At 38.5% G+C, this 19856-nt stretch overlaps 1 protein-coding gene across 14 annotated transcripts in view; it reads right to left on the bottom strand.

Moving 5' to 3' along the window:
- The window catches only part of LTBP1 (latent transforming growth factor beta binding protein 1), a 446965-nt gene that overhangs the window by 126187 nt on the left and 300922 nt on the right, over positions 1-19856 (bottom strand). For 6 of the 14 annotated variants that reach the window (XM_050754119.1, XM_050754124.1, XM_050754123.1 and 3 more), the window contains 5 exons: positions 17443-17670; positions 15339-15361; positions 12110-12209; positions 11521-11619; positions 1120-1245 (listed from right to left, as the gene is read on the bottom strand). In XM_050754119.1, the coding sequence (XP_050610076.1) occupies positions 1120-1245; positions 11521-11619; positions 12110-12209; positions 15339-15361; positions 17443-17670 (576 nt within the window). The remainder of the gene's footprint in view (positions 1-1119; positions 1246-11520; positions 11620-12109; positions 12210-15338; positions 15362-17442; positions 17671-19856) is intronic. The other 8 variants (XM_050754120.1, XM_050754125.1, XM_050754133.1 and 5 more) reach the window with 3 other exon arrangements.

Raw genomic sequence — 19856 nt, forward strand, 5'->3', positions numbered from 1 at the left:
AGCAAGAACTTAGTTTCCCTGTTCTGTAAAATACCATCATACTATTCCCTGAGTACCATCCAACCTTTATAACTGAGGACAACAGCAAAAGGAGACATGATCTTTCTCCTCACGTGCTTGAAGGATTGTTACTGGAAGAGAGAAGCAGCCTACTGTGTGTCACTTCAAAGGCCAAAACTACAAAACCATGACAATGGTGTTTCAAAGAGGCAGATTTCAGGTCAACACAGAAGGATTCTCCCGATAATGAGAGACGTCCAAGCAATGGAATTTGCTGTCAGCAGGGAGTCAGAAATGCCATGAAAGAGACGGATTAGGTCATCTCTGTTGCCTTTCCAACTTAATATTCTAGGTTCTAAACGTGATATATACAATGTATGCAAATGACAGGGAAATAGCCATATTATGGAGCAGGTGGTTGTCTCCTTCCCCCTCCCACACACACAGACCAAACAGCAAAATTCACATATATTAAAGTAGTATTAATTAGATATGTGCCTTTGTTGCTTCCCACTGGCCTTATAATTTAGTGCTGAATTTTCTTTTTCTTAAAAAAGAAGAGAAATTAAATTTAGAGTTACATTAAAATGATTTATTTAACTCTATTGCATATCTTTCTGAGATACTTTTTTTTTTTCCCAAAAGGAGCATATATGAGATCCCTAAATTTCTAACTTGACTGACACCTTCAGGCCAGCATATATGGATTTCCAATTTTAAAATCCCTTTAAAAAATCAAATCTTACGTACATAAATGAAAGTAATTCTTTACTGCAGTATACATTAATGTTAATTTGTTTTTGCTAAATACATGTTTTTAGGTAGCTGTTTCTGGAATTCATATTTTCTTTACTTTATCCAAAAAGCTTTTAGAAATTATTTCACCTTTATGTAAATGTATTACATTTGGTGAGGTAAACAAATGTTGAACAAAGAGGTAAGAGAATTCCAGTTGTTTAGCAAACCTTTTTTTGAGCTCCCTTAGCTAAGGGATAAACTTTCAAAAAATTAAACCAGTAACATTTTCCCAAAATGGTTAGGTTGGTTTAAGAAAAAACATGTTCTTAATGTGCAAATGTTTGATATTTAATAATTCAGTCAATCAAAATTGTCTCTTACCCACACATTTCCTCTGTTGTTCACTGAACTTGTAGCCCTCGTAGCATATACAGGTGTATCTCACCGGCAGGTTAATGCAGTGTCCTGCTCCACAGATATCAGGGTTCACAGTACATTCATTGATTTCTTTAAAAGTAAACAAAATAATGTGAAAAAACCCACAGAAATGAACAGATTTCACTGCTACTTGCAAAGCATTAATTTGTGTTTCCTGACCAATTAGCAAATTATTGCCAGCTCTGCATTTAGAAGACAAAGGTGACCTCTGACAGCAAGTATAAATTCATGTGATTACTTTATAATAGATGAGTTAGTCCCATCCAAGGCCATCAATAGTTCCTAGTGAAACCATTTTTAAGATGAACTGAAGTGAGTAGAAACTCAGAAAAAGGCCATGTTGTAAGTTGTAAGAAAATCAATTATTAATAAAACAGTTTCCAAAATGGCCTATTAATGAGTTTCTATTCACTGTAGTTCATCTTAGATGATAGAGTTTGAATCACCAATAGATAAGAGATTTCTTATCTATTGATAAGAAACACATTGTAACTTTCCATTCTTTAGCAGGCCATATTCGAGTTTCAACAAACACATCTAATCTCCTCCAAAATTTCTCATCAGTCCTCTCAAAGACCTCCCACTTCTAAACAAAGAAAAAGTTCTTGGTGTATCTTACTCTTATTTGCCAATTTCAACGTGAACATATTTTATTTCTAGTGGTAAAGTAGAAATCTTTACCCAAATCTTTTCTGTTAAATTCCTCCCTTACTCCCTTACTGAGCCCTATGTAAGACTGGCTTCCTCTATATAGCATGTACAGATTAGCTCTGTTCAAGTCCTCAGTCTACTCTCAGTCTACTCACAGACATACACTACAGTGGACGGAGGGTCTTAGGAGTCCATGGTTAGGTGGAGTCCAAAAAAAAAAAAAAAAAAACCCAAGGACTCAAAGGGGGCCTTCTGAGATTAATTACTCCCCTAAGATTTTCTGTTTCCAATGACCTTTGTAAGAAGGTATACTGGCCTACCGAAGGTGGCAGAGCTGATGGTTAGAAGCACTGGCTCGAGACAGTGCAGGCACAAATCCTGCTGCCCTTTACGGTTCTGCAATATGGGGCAAGTGACCTCACCATTCTACGCCTCACTTTTCTACATGTGTAAAATGGAAATAATCAGAGTTTCAACTTCAAAGTATAAGAATGAAAGATATACCCTAAATAATGCATTTAGCCAATGCCTGGCACATTATATGTGCTCAATAAAAGTTATCCATTATTATTGTTCATACTGAAGTCATTTAAGATTATATTTAAAAACCAATACATTTATACCAATACTACCTTGGGCTATTATCTGTCATCATATAGTAAACAAGGCTCGGAAGAGAGGCTGGTATGAATGAGGCCAAGGGACCCTCCAAGGTAAATAGTTTGATGCCTCTGAGCATGACAACTTAAGAGCACAGTTTTGTTAGAGAGGTCTGTGGTTTGAATGAGAAGAAAAGCAGGTGGGCTATTCTTGGTAATAACACACTGTCTACTCTGCAGCAAAAGGATGTGGAAAACAGTGCTTTAACAAAGGTTCACTATGGAAATGACCTAAATTGGGGTTGAAGTTGCTCTCCAAAACCAAAACCACATGCTTCATTTTTCATAAAGTATTCACTATGCTGTGACTTTAAGACTACTCATGCAAGTCATTTGAAAAAGGAGCATATGAACTTCAGCATTTTACACAAAGTCACCTGGATGTATGAGAAATGTATGCATACCCCATGTATTTACAAATTACTTATACCTTTTGTGACCCTAGTTATGTTAATTCACTTTCAGGAGAATACATTTGTTTATAGTCAATAGATTATCAAATTATAGGAAGAATAATTCAAAAGGCTAAAAACATGGGTAACTATCGTGATTACCTAAACTGAAGTGACTGGCAATAACACAAAACAATGAATTATACATACAGCATAGCATATAATCATTAACAAGATAGGAAAATGCTTATTTGTTAAAGAAAACACAGTGGGGCGCAAATTATAACATAGAATATAATTTCCATTACACCACAATACACACAGAAAAGAAGGTTGGAAGGAAGTAGATCTAAGTTTTATGGTTTTTAGGATTAGCATTTTCTTCATTTTTTTTTTGTACTTTTCAAAATTTTTACAATAAGCATGTCTTGGCACTTTCATAATTCGAAAAGTCTTCCTTAAAAATAGCATTTGCATGTACCTAAAATTTGAAGGTAAAAGGTAATCTTCACCAGGTTATACTCACAGATTTTCAGGTAAGAATTCTCTTCTGTTTATAGGAATTTTTTAGTGAAACATCATGAGATGCACACGACTCTATATTATACATCGAAGCTTCCTTTGCAAGTTACTGGTGTTTAGATTTCTTGGGTTTTTTTCCCTGTGGTTATCGACCTATCTTTATACTCATCTCTGACATTTTCATAAAGCAGAAAGACATGCTGACCATATTTGCCAAAAAAAAAAAAAAATTAGAGGGTGAATTAATATACTCAGGGCAAGGGTTCAGAACAAATTAAGAGGCTATAAATCTGGGGTTTTCATGAAAAGCTTGATGAGTAGTCACTAACCCACTCCCACAACACCAATTTGGTGATTACCAAGTATTTGTCATTTGGCAGGGACAGCCTTAGAATGGAACTTCTTTACATGTGTGAACAAGTCTTCAAAACTATGTGATGCTTAATTAAAATGTGATATATTCCTATGCCACAAATTGCCAACATAGCTAAAGTGTTTCTTCTCAACTCAGCTCTGAGCTAGGAGAAATAGTGAAGAATTATAACTCTTTAGTCTTAGGAATAAAATGAATACTAATAACCTTTCCTGCCAAGTCAATATCTTAGATAGAGGCTAGGAGGTTGGAATTTGATGAAAAAAAGTTTGATAAAAATCAGTTGATTTTTAGCTGATTACCTCATACATAAGTGTATATACAAAGACGTGGCCTGCAAACGCTGAACTTGTCTGTCAGGATCACGTTACATGTAAGAAAATGTTAGGCTGACACCACTAGAGGGTACTAAGACATACATCAAAGGAAAGAGGGACACTTTCTGAAACATACTTGATTTCTACTTTGTCCCATTTTTACACAAGTGATTAATCAATGTAACTGTCATCAGTTTGACCTCAAGAGATCCCCTCCATCCTTTGCCAGGCAGGATTCCACTCTTTGGTTTTTTTTTTTTTTTTTTTGAGATGGAGTCTCACTCTGTCGCCCAGGCTTCAGTGTGGTGGCGCAACCTCGGCTCACTGCAAGCTCCGCCTCCTGGGTTCATGCCATTCTCCTGCCTCAGCCTCCCAAGTACAGGTGGGACTACAGGTGACTGCCACCATGCCCGGCTACATTTTTTGTATTTTTAGTAGAGATGGGGTTTCACCGTGTTAACCAGGATGGTCTCCATCTCTTGACCTCGTGATCCGCCCGCCTCAGCCTCCCAAAGTGCTGGGATTACAGACGTGAGTCAAGGATTCCACTCTCGTAGGCAGAGAGAAAACAGCCATCACTCCTTCAAAACACCTCTGTCTGCTTTCTATCTACTACTCATCAAAAAGTTGAACATCAGAGGCCAAGTGCGGTGGCTCATATCTGTAACCCGGCAATTTGGGAGGCTGAGGAGGGAGGATTACTTGAGGTGAGGTCAGGAGTTTGAGACTAGCCAGGACAACATGGTGAAACCCTGTCGTCACTAAAAATACTGTCTTTACTAAAAATTAGCCAGGTGTAACAGCGCGTGCCTGTAGTCCCAGCTATTCGGGAGGCTGAGGCAGAAGAATCACTTGAACCCTGAGTGACAGGGTGAGAATCTGTCTCAAAAAAAAAAAAAAAGTTGAATATCAGGTAAAAAAATAAATTACTGGTGCTTACACTTTAAAACGTATAAAACATGTCTCCCCCGCATCTCCCCTGTGTTTTCTCTCCTTTTCTAATAGCTTTTCATTCCTGAGCACATAGACAGTACACAAGTCCTGAGAATGTTGTCTTAAAGAACGGGAAAAGTTTTCTGCATTTTCTGGTTTTTAGGGCAAAGACAAGATATTTTATATTTTTCCTAAGTGGTCACTTACACATCGGCATGCAAACCTTTTCCCACTGAGTAGATCAGTTCATGTAGAAGAATATGATTCTTTGATCAAACTGTGTCAATATAAACTCTAGAAACTGGGCTCTGATACACCAGAGTCAGGTCTCACACAGACAGCACTCATTTCTTGTGTCAGGGGTATGTATGCTGGTGAATGAGAATGTCTTGTCTTTTTAGCATGTATGGCTTTCTTGGCTCTGCAGAGAAAGGATCAAGGGAGTGCTCCCCACTGGACTCTCTCACATGTCCTTTATAATGCCACCTGGTTCACAGGCCAGCCCTACTCTTCCCTACTATATCTGCTCCCTGTAAACCTCGTCTTCTCCAGGTCAAGGACCTTATTCTATTTATTTTGCTGGAGTCCATCTAGAATATGGAAAAAGAGCCATGACAGAAAGCCAATGATGGAAAACCAAATACTCTATTTATACCAGCAACAAGGCCAATGGTAGATTTAACAGTGTGGTATCTTTATATTCTAAAATTAATTGAAACAAAGTTTTTAGCAAAATATGAAAATTACTATGCTGACTTTAGCTTTTTTCTTTATCATGGGATTCCCTGAATGAATGAATGAATGAATGAATGAAGTCTGGAAATACTAAAGCATGATGATTTCACATGGAAATAAAAGAGTTTATTTTCTATCAGCATAAAGAGTTTATTGAGGCAATAATGACACTGGTAATATGCTTGAGAGACAAATATTTTTGGGTCAATTCTGAGTTCAGGAAAAGATCTGATAAGCAAATAGTTTTTTAAATGTCTGGGCCATGGTAATTACAGAGGTTTCCACAAGGCAGTTAAGTCAGTCAAAGAATAATTTCTGGCCAGTCTGCAAGAGCCATGGAGAAAGTTTGGGAAGACCCAGAGGAAGGCATCAAATGTTAACTCATGGAAAGGTTTACAAAAATGCCCTGGCTTTCTAACTGCCCCACAGTGAGCATAGATTGTCCCACAACAATTGAAACAGATGTTTCCACTTTGTAAATATCTGCCAGAGAAATAAAGGTTTGATTTTTCCAACCTATCCTTTAGCTATTAAGACACTATGCTAAATCAAGAATTTATATGCTGAAACATATAATTCACTTGAAAACAGTATGCCAATAATGTTGCAAGCCACCAAGTCAGCTGTTAAGAGTGGAAAATATCACCCGTATTTCCTGCAGATATGTGGCTCACTTTATAATTATCACATGTCAAAGTGTGTTTGGCTAAATCTGAAAAAGCTACTTCCAATTTCACCATCGTAAAGATATAATCACTAAACAATGTGGAGCTGATGATATTTATTTTAGACTCTTAATGTATTATTCTATCCCTTTCTTCAACCATGGGAGAAACTAACAGTAACAAATAATATTTACCTCCTCTGTGTTTTAGAGACGAAAACACTACTATGCAATATTCCTGAGAGAACTGATGAGATTGCCCCTAAAATCTGTATTTGGCCCCCATATGTAACCGATGGGAACATACACTTTTGATTTAAATTAAATTTGATACAGAACAGTCTTCTTGTGCTAATGCAGATCACTGTGTAATAGTGCAGCTCTAAAGCTGCAAACCATTTCAATTCAAAGACTCTCTATCTATAATGTTCCCCCTATGAATTCTTTCAGAAATATTCTTGTACTACAGAAAGTGGAAGTACCTGCAACTGTTGCATTAAAAAAAAAAAAAAAATCAGCATCACTTGTTTCCTGGAAGGATACATTCATGCTTCAAACATGTGACAGCAGATGTCAGCCCTGTATTTCTGCCAAACTCAAATTAAGCTTCTAACAAGTTGTGTTTTAAAACTTCCTATAGCAAGGCTACTTTCATTGTTTTTTTAACCAGCTCTGCAGTTCAGTTGAAGCTGAGTAATGTCAATTTGTTACCCTTCACACAGCTACATTTAAATGCTGAAACTGCATTTATCTAGCTGAACTTAACCTCTACAAAGCTAGTTTGAAAGACGTTTGTCCACTTAAGTCAGCCATACTCATTCAAAACTAGAGTTTATCTTCACATTGAAAAATGGAAATGCAGTATTTCCAAAGAACTAGTGAATTACAGTATGTCTTATTGCACCTTTTTCTTTTTAACATTATGATAAACAATTAGAAGATCCCTGCTGTCCAAAACAGTGTATTATTTGCTTGTATGCTTTGCAGCATGAAGCAGTCTCTTATCAGTGTGCTTAATAAAGTGGGTAGATACGTACATCACCTCAGCATGGAGAATAACAATTTTAGCCACGGCCATCAAAAAAAAAAATCACTATAATTTTGTCACAGGATCCCTGGGGTATCACTTTGCCAGCCAGAACCTCTGTGGCTAATGGCGCCTTTGCCAAAGTTTTGGTTGCACCCACTGAGTTTGTTCTACCCACTCAGCCCAGCAGGCTGTGCTTGGCCTGTGCTGCCAGCCCAGATCCCACACTTGCCAAGGGCAAGCCAGGTGTGGAGCGGTGAGGGGTGTGTGAGTGAGCTAACATGTGGTCCAGCCACTACACACAGCCAGGCATGCCAGCTGCTGTGGCAGGCTGGGCAGCTCCAGGTGCCAGCACAGGTGTAGGATTCATGTGAGGCTGTGGCTGGACCAGACATACTGGTAGTAACTTCTGCTGCAGGCACCAGTGTCTGAAGATGGTGGACACAGTGCTACCTGAAAGCTCGGAGACACCAGAAACCACACAGCACCAAAGAGGCTGTTACAGCCCTGGCTTGGGGAGCCCCTAGGTTTGGGCTCCCCAGAGGGACGCAGCTCTTCTTCCTTTCTCAGCACCCTCAACATGGTGATCAGGGGGGAATGTTTCAGCCCTATTTGTGTCATAGCTCTTTCACTACCACCATTCAGTGGGTTCTGAGTTCTTGTCCCACATCCAGGAAGAATGAGGTACACAGACAACTGGAGGGTGAGCAAGGTGGAGAGGAGCTTCATTGAGTGACATGACAGCTCTCAGGAGACCCATAGTGGGTAGCTCCTTTCTGTAGGCAGGTCATCCCGAAAAGGTGAGGAGACCCAAAGTGGGTAGCTCCTTCTCACAGCTGGTAGTCCTGACATCTGTGTGAGTCTGGCTGAGTCCAGGGTTTTTATGGGCTCAGAATGAAGCAAGTGTATGCTCATAGAAAAACACCATCCGATTGGCCAAACTGTTACCAATGAAGTCTTCACCCTGGACCATAGACTACACCTGGAACTGGCAGCCTGACCTGCAGGCTTCAGGCCATTCCTGGCTTGAAGGTGGGGTTTCACTGGGGAATCACCCCTTTCCACTCAGGAACCTGTCTGCCTCCCTCCATCAACATGTTGTCCACACACCTAGGCTGTTCATGCTGAGGGGCACCTGCAAGCCCACACTGAGCTACCCTCAGCTTCCCCTCAGCCTCCCTTCCATGCTCACTGGTGTCCAATGTCCAGAGGGGGCCGAGGTGGCAGGGGGCTGGTGTGTCAGCGCTGCCCCAAGCACATGCATACCCAGCTGGGTTGCAACAGCACTTGGGCTTGGCCACAACTTTGCTCCACCCTGGAGCAGGCGCTGGCAGTAGGGAGAGGCCAAGGAGTGAGAGCAGGCATTTCTGAGCTAGTGGGGGAAGGGGGGCTTCCTGGCCTCTGAGAGCACAGGGATGTCTGGATCTCAAGCTGTGGCTAGGTGACTGCAGCTGCACCCTGAAGAGCGAGGCTCCTGGCCTACTGACTCACTAAGTGGCCAAAAGCTTAACATATGAGAACATTTCTATTAGAAAGGAACCATAATATGTTTATGAGGAGGGAATATTCTAAAGGAGGCTCCAAACTCTTCCATTTAGCTCCTATAACACACTGCCAAACTTTATCCTGCAGTGGTATCATGAATTCAGTTACAGTTGATGATGTGACCCTTAGTGACATTTTTTTCTGACTCTAAAAATAACTGTTGAGTTTATAAAATACGGAAAATAAAAACACTAAAATAAAACACTTAAATCTCTCAGATCCCACTACAAAAAATAACCACTGCTAATATCTAATGTATTTTCTCCCAGCATTTTCTCAGTGTATATATGTCTTTAAAAAAAAACTGGTATAATACTCTATGTCATTCATTTTTTTATACTTCATCTTAAATTTAGCAATATTGTATGACTACTTCCTGCTATCTTTCAATAAAAATTCTTCAAAAATACTATATTTGGTGGCAACATAATGTTCCAATGTATAGATGTAACATAATTATCTATTTCCCTGTAGTTGGATGTTCAGTGATTTCTATTTATTCTGTATTGTACATTGTCTGTGATAGGTAACCACTCATATAAACTACTACCCACAGCCTCTGGGAACATTATTTCCTTAGACAAGATGTCTTAAAATAGAATTGCTAGGTCAAAAGTTCTGAATAGTTCTAAAGTTTTTTATACATATCGCCAGTTTGTGCTTTATACTCTGTGATGGTTAATGTCATGAGTCAACTGGAATGGGCTAAGGGATATCCAGATAGCTGATTACATATTTCTGGGTGTGTCTGTGAGGGTGTTTCTGGAAGAAAATGGCCTTTGAATTGTTAGACTGTGTAAAGATCACCCTCAGCAGCATGGGTGGGTATCCTATCTGTTGGGGGTGGGCCCAAACACAACCAAAAGGCTGAGGAAGGCAATTTGCTCTGCTCCAGCTTGGACATCCATCTTCTCCTGCCCTCAGACACTGGCGTGCCCAGTATCCAGGCCTTCAGACTCATGCTACCAACTCCCCTGCTTCTCAGGCCTTTGGGTTTGCACTGGAACCACAACACCAGGTTTCCTTGGCCTGGAATTTCTCAGCCTTCAGAATGGTGTGAGCCAATCCCTCACAATAAAGCCCTTTCTATATATCTGGATATATCCTGTTGGTTCCGTGTCTCTGGAAAACCCCAACACATACTCCCTTCAGTAATGTGAGAGAGTCTCAATCTCACCCTGATAAAAATAGTTTGATTAGGTTTTACATACTAATTTGATAGGAATAAGGTATCACCCTAGGTTAGCTTGCCTTTCTTTGATTACCAGGAAAGTTGAAATTTTCTGTTATATGCTTCTTGGTATTGTTTTTTCCTACAAATTATCTGATTGTATTATTTTTCCATTTCTCTATTGTTAGTATTTTTCCTATTGATTTATCAGCGCTCGATACACATTCAGGATATGGACATTTAGAATTTTTCATTTGTTTCAAAATATAAAACATTTTTACACTATTTCACTCATGATTACAATAATGTTTATTATACAGAACTTTGAAAATAAAAATACATTAAAGAACATAATTATCCGTGATCCTGTATTAACTGGTGAGAATTGAACACTGATGCATTTTCTTTCTTTTTTCTGTGTTTGTAGAAATTTTAAAAGTAAAATTGTAATCATTACATTGTATTTTTTCTTTTTTTTCCTTTTTTTTTTTGAGACGGAGTCTTGCTCCGTTGCCCAGGGTGGAGTGCAGTGGCGCAATCTCGGCTCACTGCAAGCTCCACCTCCTGGGTTCACACCATTCTCCTGCCTCAGCCTCCGAGTAGCTGGGACTACAGGCATCTGCCACCATGCCTAGCTAATTTTTTGTATTTTTAGTAGAGATGGGGTTTCACCGTGTTAGCTAGGATGTTCTCAATCTCCTGACCCAGTGATCTGCCCACACTGACTTCCCAAAGTGCTGGGATTACAGGCGTGAACCACCGTGCCTGGCCTTTTTTTTTAGACAGAGTCTCGCTCTGTCACCAGGCTGGAATGCAGTGGTGCGATCTTGGCTCACTGCAATCTCTGCCTCCTGGGTTCAAGCAATTCCCCTGCCTCAGCCTTCCAAGTAGCTGAGACTACAGGTGTGCATCGCCAAGTCTGGCTAACGTTTTGTATTTTTAGTAGAGACGGGGTTTCATCGTGTTGGCCAGGATGATCTTGACCTCTTGACCTCATGATCCGCTCGTGGTCCACCTGCCTCAGCCTCCCAAAGTGCTGGGATTACAGGCATGAGCCACTGCACCTAGCCTGTATTCTGTATTTATTAACAAAGATTATGCCATATTTCCTCATGATATTAATTAACTACTCTTTTCAAACATTATTTTAATACTATGTGATATTCCATTTCATATGTACTATAATTTATTTACACATACTCCTCCTTTTTACCTGTATTTAGATGATTTCCAAATATTTGCTCTTATGGCTAACCCTGCCATGAGCAAGCTTATACAACTGATACTACATTTAAAATGAAGCTCAGCCCCACGTCTCCTCCACGTGATGTATAACGTAAAAACACTGCACCAACCTGTCACTTGAGTAGGCGCAATCACTTGGCTGGCACTAGACGTAGAAGCTTCAGGAGCTACTTCAACAGGCACAGGAGGTGATGTTTTTTCAATCACTACTATATGAGAAAGTAGAGGATAAAAAGAAAATTAAAGCCTGTTAATGTGCATTGAGATCCCATTTCGAAACGTAAGGATAATTTAGTCTAGCAATATATCACAGCATTTCTCAGATATGAAGAACTGTTCTATGTCCTAAGGCTCATGGTATTAATCTATAGCTCTGGGTTCAACATTTAGCAGGAATATCTGAGAGTGATGCAGAAGCCAAGAAAAATGATCGTTCATCAAATGATAACCTTCGATAATGTTTGGATAGTATATACCACTCCGGATCACAGAAAACAGTAAAAAAACTCTTATCTTTACCACTGCAATACTTAAAATGCTGTAATTATGCTAACATTATATAAGTATATTACTATACTTAACACTGAACTTCAGTTATGAAGCCTAGTAATTTACTAAACAAAATCAAAGACAAAAATTTCCCGTCTTACATTTTTATTCAGAATACTCTGACAAACAGCACAGATCAACACAGGCTACCTGGAAACTGTGGATGCAGATGAATAGTTGAAATGCCTGGAGACAGCTGGGGTTGACCAGGCTCAAGTTTGGTTTTCTCTTGATCCAATGAAGGTATTTCCTGGATGGTTGTATTTTAAAAGAGAGTAAGAAAAAAAAAAGAGTTGAAAGTGGAAATTATTTTTAGTTTCCCACATCTATTTTTATTTAATTAATTATATTCTTAGAAAGGCAAAGAAGTATCATAGGACCTTACATGTATAATTGTGTGAAATTACAAAAAAAAAAAAAAAAAAAAAAAAAAAAGAACCATTGATGTGATGCTACTATGGGAAGCCCTAAACTTTTCCCAGTGGTGCTGATCCATGCACATATCCTCAGCCATTTCCCTGAGGCCCAAAGTCTGACCTTGTAAGAAATGTCTTGGCCCAGGGGTCCATATTTGGTCTGCAATAGGGCAAAACTAACCCCCAAAGAGGACTAAACCTTTGCCTCATTCACATGTGGCCACTGAGATGACCAGCCACAGTTTGCAGATTAAATAATGAATATAGCAGATGTGCCATAACAAAGAACACATGGTAAGTTAAAATATTTTAAATCAGTCAGTCACTACGGCCTCCTTTAACCTCACATCTGATAACTTTACAACTCCAGCTTTCTGAACAGTGGTAGCCAGGCAGAGCAACAGAAATCTGCTGGCTTGGAGAAGGATTTGGGGCTTTATCATGCATTTTGGTGCCCAAGCTTGTCCCCTGGACCTCAAGCAAAGAAGCAGTCCATCATCCACGGCTCAGCTTCCAGTTATAACTGTGCAGGGCTCATGCCAACTGAACAATTAGCCTAGTTAAGGATCTGAGACTTCACTCACACCAGATGGGACCAGAGAGCTCATATCATCACTACATTCAAGTATTCATCGAGTTACTTGGTTCTGTCCTCCTCCAGAAAGCTTACTCCTCTGGCCTCTGTTAACCTCTTATCCTCTTCTCCTGGCTTCAAGTATCACCTCTTTTCTGTTTTTTCTAAGATAGTCTGCCTGAATATCTCATCACAAATCCAACTTTGCAAGCATAAATGCTTACAGAGTAAGTCCATTTAGGTATCCCACAGATACCTCCAGCCCACCCTTCCAAAACCGTCCAGGCTCTCATTCCAACTTCATTTCTGCCAATGCCACAGTCATCATTAATCTGTCCCATCCAGACTTAAAGTCACTTTTTAGTCCTCTCTCTTTCATTCTTCATTGAAAGCCCCATCCACTGATACTTTTTTCTTATAGTTGTTCACCCTTTTTCATATCCATAGACCCCACCTCCCTAGGCTGGACTCACTCTCATTTTCAGTTTACTGTAATAATCTAACTGGTTTCCTCTTTCTTCTTAACTTGAGTAGTCCTACCAAAATTCATCTCCTACAAATATTGAGCACTTAACAGTTTTCTCCACATTTCCTCTGTCTTCTTAAGAATATAGACTAGCTTTCTATTACTTACTAGAGATGACCTCAACCAGTCTCTATTACACCCCATTCCCTGCAGCCATGGCCAATGCCAACAAGGAACAGACCAGGATCAGGTGTTAATCCACTCCTGCAGTTTACAGACAGAATTTTCCCCATCACTGTGAGGCAGCAGACTTCCTAATCTACACCACTTCTACGTTTAACAAATAGGGTCCAGTCGAGACTCAGGGTATTTCCCCACTGATTTACAATGGCAGTTTGGTACTCTAGCTTTCCAAAGCAGTCCCTAATTCTGTTTCTGACCAAGTCTTTCATGAGCCTGACTGTCCCCTCCACCACACCTTTGCACATCCTGGGCATCCTCTCTTTTCTTCATCCATCACATAACATCATGAGACTTTTGTAGGTACCAAGACAACAAAGGCTATGATTGCATTTTTTGTACTCTCTCCTCCCCAAATAAAATGCAGTAAAAGTATACAAGACAGTTTTTTAGGATCTCTTTTAGATTTTTAATGAAAGTTATAAAATTCAATCATAAAGACAGAAGAACTGAGTTATGATGAGACTGCCAGGCTGCTGGCTGGCCCACCTACAAGCTAAATAATTACTTCCATATATCAACCAGAACTAAATTCAAAATCAACAAAATTGCAAACTACTCTCTGTGACTGATCTTTAGAGATGCTAAGAGTTTCAAAAGTACACATAAAGTATGCATATCTGTTACACTTTTTTTGGGCTCAAAATACTATAACCTCTTTCTGGACAAGTGCTATCACTCCAAAATCGTCAGTCTCTTTTTCTTGATTATTTCAGCACTTACATTATGACATTTATGTTATTCTATCCCATAATTATAAGATAAAGATTTAGAATACTATTTAAAATAATTTATGTATGCATTGCCTCATCTAAATTCTAACAATGCATTCTTGTCAGCTTAAAGAATGATACATAAATATATACATATTTAATAATTACCTAATTTTCATGTGGTTATTATGGAGAAGGAGATAAAAAGAAAATTAAATCCTGTTATGTACATTGAGATCCCATTTCAAAATGCAATGATAATTTAGTCTAGCAATATATCATAGTAGTTCTCGACATAAAGTTCATTCATTTAATGAAAATGAATGTTTTCATTAAATAAAGAAAGCCAGATTCAGAGAAGGAACAATATCACATAAATAGGACTTAGATCCAGTAAATGTTTACATTTGCTACTAAAATGTCTCACAATTCATAGCCCCATTCTATGCCCAAAAGCCAACAGACTGACTTTTCAAAAAGCAACATTCTAGTATTTGATTGTAACTTTTAAGTGTAAGTTCTGTTCTTATTCAACTCAATTCAAATATGTATGTTAAATTTTAGTTGAATTAAGAAGTACCTCACTATTTATATGCTCTAAGAATACATGCTTATCTAAGCATGTCACAGCTTTTCTTTCACAGATGGTCCAGGCCATCAGGTGACACTGAATTCTATTTATGCCCTTGATTCTCATTAGTTCCTCATTTTCTTCTCACTAGAATTGAAGCTTCATTAGAGAGTTTTGTCCTATTTGTTCTCTATTGTTTTCCTAACACTGAGAATAGTCCCAGTCTATAACAATGGCTCAATAAATTTTTTTGAATAACTAAATGCTATATTAACTTAAACCAAATGATGCATAATAGAGATGTTACTAAAGTTAAGTCTAAAAAATCCATACATATTCTAATAGAAAATCATTTGGAGGGTTGAAAACAAAAAGACTTGCCAACAATGAATAAATTACCTTTTCAGGGGGTGCAGTTGCCACTAAAACCAGAAAAGAAAAACGGTATTAGTATCATTTAAGACAATTCAGTCTTAAAAATATTTCAATTTTTAAAAAGCAATAGAAGTCCAGTATCTCCGCAAAAGGATTAAGAATCAAACTACAGCAAATGCAGAATTAGGATCATCTGCCATTTTAGGGAATTTTACACATGACTAACAGAGAACCCTCAGTGCTGTTACTCCTCAGCTACTGGAGCACATGGAGACGTGAATAAGTCTTGCAAACTCTTTCAAAATCAAAATTAAACAAAAAAGCTAAAGAAGGCAAAACTTTCTGGTATATCATTTTATGCCTTATCTCAATTATGTGGAACTTTCCATATGTTAGAAAACAAACGTTTTCATTAATTGGTTAAAGGCTTATCCTTACGGTATATAATGTTTGCAACGCTTTCTGGTGTCAATGTTAAAAAAGAATGTCACTGATTTCAATAAGAGACATGAGAGCATGTGCTGCATTCTTGATGTATTCCAATCTTTAATGAAGCCCGTGGATATTTTCAGAATGATATGCTAACTAAATTACAAAAAAGAATTTCACAAGCCAGGAAGGGCCAATTAAGAGATTAGAATCAATATACTGAACAAATTATACATTACACAATCATAAAGGTTATTGTGAGGGTGTTGGTGATGCCTTTGTATTTTTAAAGGCTTGCTTTTCATTAATCGGTCCTTCATATTAATTAGTTCTAAAGCCCTAGATCAACATTCACCAGGATTTTTCTCATAAGTTAATCAATGTCTCCACAAACATTAGTTTACAGGTTGGGTAGGAGCACTCCTGAAAGCAATCAGGGTACCAGACAAATTAAAATCATTGTTGCAATATTCTTGGGGTTGGAGAAAGTCAATTAATCTTTTATTCTGCCTAACCCACCACCAAGAAGGTCTTGAGGCAAAATCTGGAACTACGGCCCATTTCCTCCTGCCTGTGCAACCAATGAACAGTTGCAATCATCTGGCCATGACACTAACTGTCTAGGGGCAAACTGATTAAAACTGTCGATTCCAGCTTAGGTTCTGTCTGTTCTGCCTTACCAAGGGAGAAACGCAGTGAGTGAAAGCATAGACTCAAATAGGCCAGAACACACAAACGTTCAGAGCTCAGAAAAAAAGCCTGCCTTACCAAGAAGGCGGCTGTGGCAAGCTCCCAACACAACACTAGCCTGGGCACTCTATCTCCTCAACAGCACCCAAAAGTGGCCCCCTGAATTCTGACCTAAGAATCAACTGCGAAAAGCCAACAGGAGCTTTATTAGAGAAAATATGTCTATTCCATACAAATCTAAAAGGTGTGTTCCTTCTGAGGTGAACATTTTTTGTAAGCAAGATATGTGAAGTATCAGATACTGTTGGTTTATATAAAGAGACAGGGATGACCCCACATCCTGAATGTCAAAGAGAGAGAGTCAAAGTCCATTGTCTCTAGACTCCCTCTCAAGTAGAAGGCCTTCAATTCTTTCCTTGGGAAAAGGTGCTCCGTGGTCACAGGTCGCATTACATATTCTCTATATGACATCTGGCAAGTCATGTCCCCTCTCTAGGTCTCAGGTTCCTCAGAGGGTAAACGGAAGAACCACACGAGGTGGTCACCAGATCTCTTCAACTGACAATTTCTTAGCTTCCTTCATTTCACCCTCCATGATCCCTGACTGCCCATTAGACTTTAACGCTTTAACTTTGAAAGTCTGTGGATTCCACTTCACAAATAAATATTTGTTAAATGGCCTTCTAGACAAGAAATGAATTAGGGCTATTCCCTGAAGGATCTAGATCACTCTCCAGGAATAAATGCCAAGATAAAGTAGCCCCCAAACAGCAGGACGACATTCTGAAATTACCATGGAATATTGTTATCTACTAGGTACATATTATTCTAGAGCAGTGGCTAAACATTTTACAATACACAGGGCAGCCCCTAGTCAAATAATTACCCACTCTAAAATGTCAATAGGGCTGAGGCTGAGAAACTCTGTTCTAGAGGGTTATAAACAGAGAAGTCAAAGCAAAGACACACAGAGAGATGTCTAGAGTCCATGATCCATTACCGCTCTCACCTTCTGGCTCCGCCACTCCTGGCCCGTGTTCCTGGGAGAAGGTCAGGGCCTCCACTGGCTCTTCCTTGGCTGGGAGAGGTGGAGGATGAGTACTTTTAGCAACAGGTTGAGTGTTCTTTGGCTTGACAAATACAGGTCCTTTACCTACATGGTGATGGATTGGCCTGCGTCTATGAACGCCAGAAACCGTATAACCCATTCCACCAGGACAGATTTCCTTAAAAGCAGCTAGATTTGGGATGGGAAAATATTCCTTTTAAAAATCTAACAGTGCAAACTTACATAGAGGAAAATATCATGATGAATAGCTCTTAATAAATCATCACTAATATAGTTACATTTTAAAACTTCAAAAACAGGTGCAAAATGTAAGCAAATTGCTTGAATTTCTGATAAACTTGCATATTTACAGAAAAAAAGTACAACTCTTTTTTTTACTAAACATTTTTCCATCTGGTAATTCCTTATCCTACCAAATCAGAATATACATATTATGTATAGCATATACTTAGCATATATTTTATATATCATATTATATACATAGTCATCCCTCAGTATCCATGAGGGATTAGTTCTAGGATACCCCCTGTGGATACCAAAATCTGCAATGCTCAAGTCCCTTACATAAAATTGCATAGTCTGATCAGCCCTCCATATCCAGTTCTGCATCCACAGATGCAACCAACCAATTGGGTTGAATCCATTGATGCATAACCATGGATAGAGGTAACTATATATATATATGTAGTTAGCCCTCCATCCCATATATATCAGCAACCAATTAGAAAATATTATATATATTAGGTTATACATTAGGAGATATTTTATATATAGAAGACACTATATGTATTATATATCTCATGTTGTAAGTATATGTGTTATTTGCAAAAATCAGGCTTTTCTCCCCACTTTGATGTAATTTCATTAGTTATTAACAAAGAACTCAGTGACATTGATGAAGAGCCATAAGGTTACCAAAGGAAAAAAAAATCACTATTCAGGGAAATGAGATGCTGAAATCCTCACGGTTTGTTTCCAGTTGAAGAACACAAAGGGCTCCACCAAAATGCCATGTATCAGCTGGTAAGAGGATGTCGATTACGGAAGACTGAAAAAGGGAAGTGTTTCTGAAGGGGAGAATCTCGGAATAGTGAGGAGGAGTCTAGAGAAGTGAGACATGCTGGAGATGATAGGTAGAAATCGAGAAAGAAGGGAAATGCCAAATCAAGATGCAGCTATTTTCAAGTAAAGGAACAACAGCTGGGCAAAAGCCTGGCCGTGACCAGCTCATTTAATTACCCAGAGGCCAACGAGCTATCCTGTGCACTGGAATCACTACCATTGCCAGAAAAAAATGGTTTTGTATTCTTAAAAAACAAAACAAAACAAAACAGTAGACTCAGCACATGTGATTTGCTAACCTCCACAGCATAATCCCGATGAATAGTGAAGGGGAAAGGCAAGGGGGAGAAGTAGGGTAAGGCAGTGTGTGGCCTTCAGAGGAAAAATCCACCTAATCCCTTTGGTGTTGGTGTTGGAGGCAAATTACCAAATGCAGACACCAAGGAGCTTATGGTTAACTTTTTTATTTCTACTTTTAAAATTGAATGTAAAATAAGTCATGTCTCACTTTCCCTGAACAAGAGATCTTCTATTGGATGTCTGGGACCTAAAATTAGTTCTCAATAAAAAGGAAACTCTAAAAATACTGCTTATAGTATGCTAAAATATTGTTTTTCTAAGGATCACACACTAAATGGTAGAACCTCATTCTTATGTTTAACTAGGAAAAACAATTTTTACTTGGAAAGATGTTTCTAGAAGAAAACATGATTTTAAGAACCAAGTTTAAAGAATTAATGAACTAAATATTTTTAGTGAAAATCACCATATAACCAAAAATTCAGTGCAAAAATTTTATCTTGAACATTATTTTCAAATTTATTGATAGTACTAGAGGAGTATCCCTGAGTTACAGTCACCATTTCAATTTATGCTTCATGTAAGGATTACAAAGCCATCAAAATTGAGCTTCCACTTGTACCCCTGAACTTAAAAGCTAAAAATTTAAAAAAAATTTTTTTAATTAAAAACACATTATACAGACACACAATAATATGCATAATAAATTCACAAACTGAAAGCTTTAAAAACTGAACTTCATGAGAAACGTGTCTATAAATTATAAAGATTATTTACTTGATTAATTTTTAATAATGAGTATCCATGCCTGTAATCCCAGCACTTTGGGAGGCCGAGGTGGGCGGATCACAAGGTCAGGAGATCAAGACCATCCTGGCTAACATAGTGGAACTCTGTCTCTACTAAAAATACAAAAAAAAAAAAAATTAGCTGGGCGTGGTGGTGGGCACCTGTAGTCCCAGCTACTTGGGAGGCTGAGGCAGCAGAATGAC

The sequence above is a fragment of the Macaca thibetana genome, chromosome 13, assembly GCF_024542745.1.
Source record: "Macaca thibetana thibetana isolate TM-01 chromosome 13, ASM2454274v1, whole genome shotgun sequence".
In the NCBI taxonomy this organism is placed as follows: domain Eukaryota; kingdom Metazoa; phylum Chordata; class Mammalia; order Primates; family Cercopithecidae; genus Macaca; species Macaca thibetana.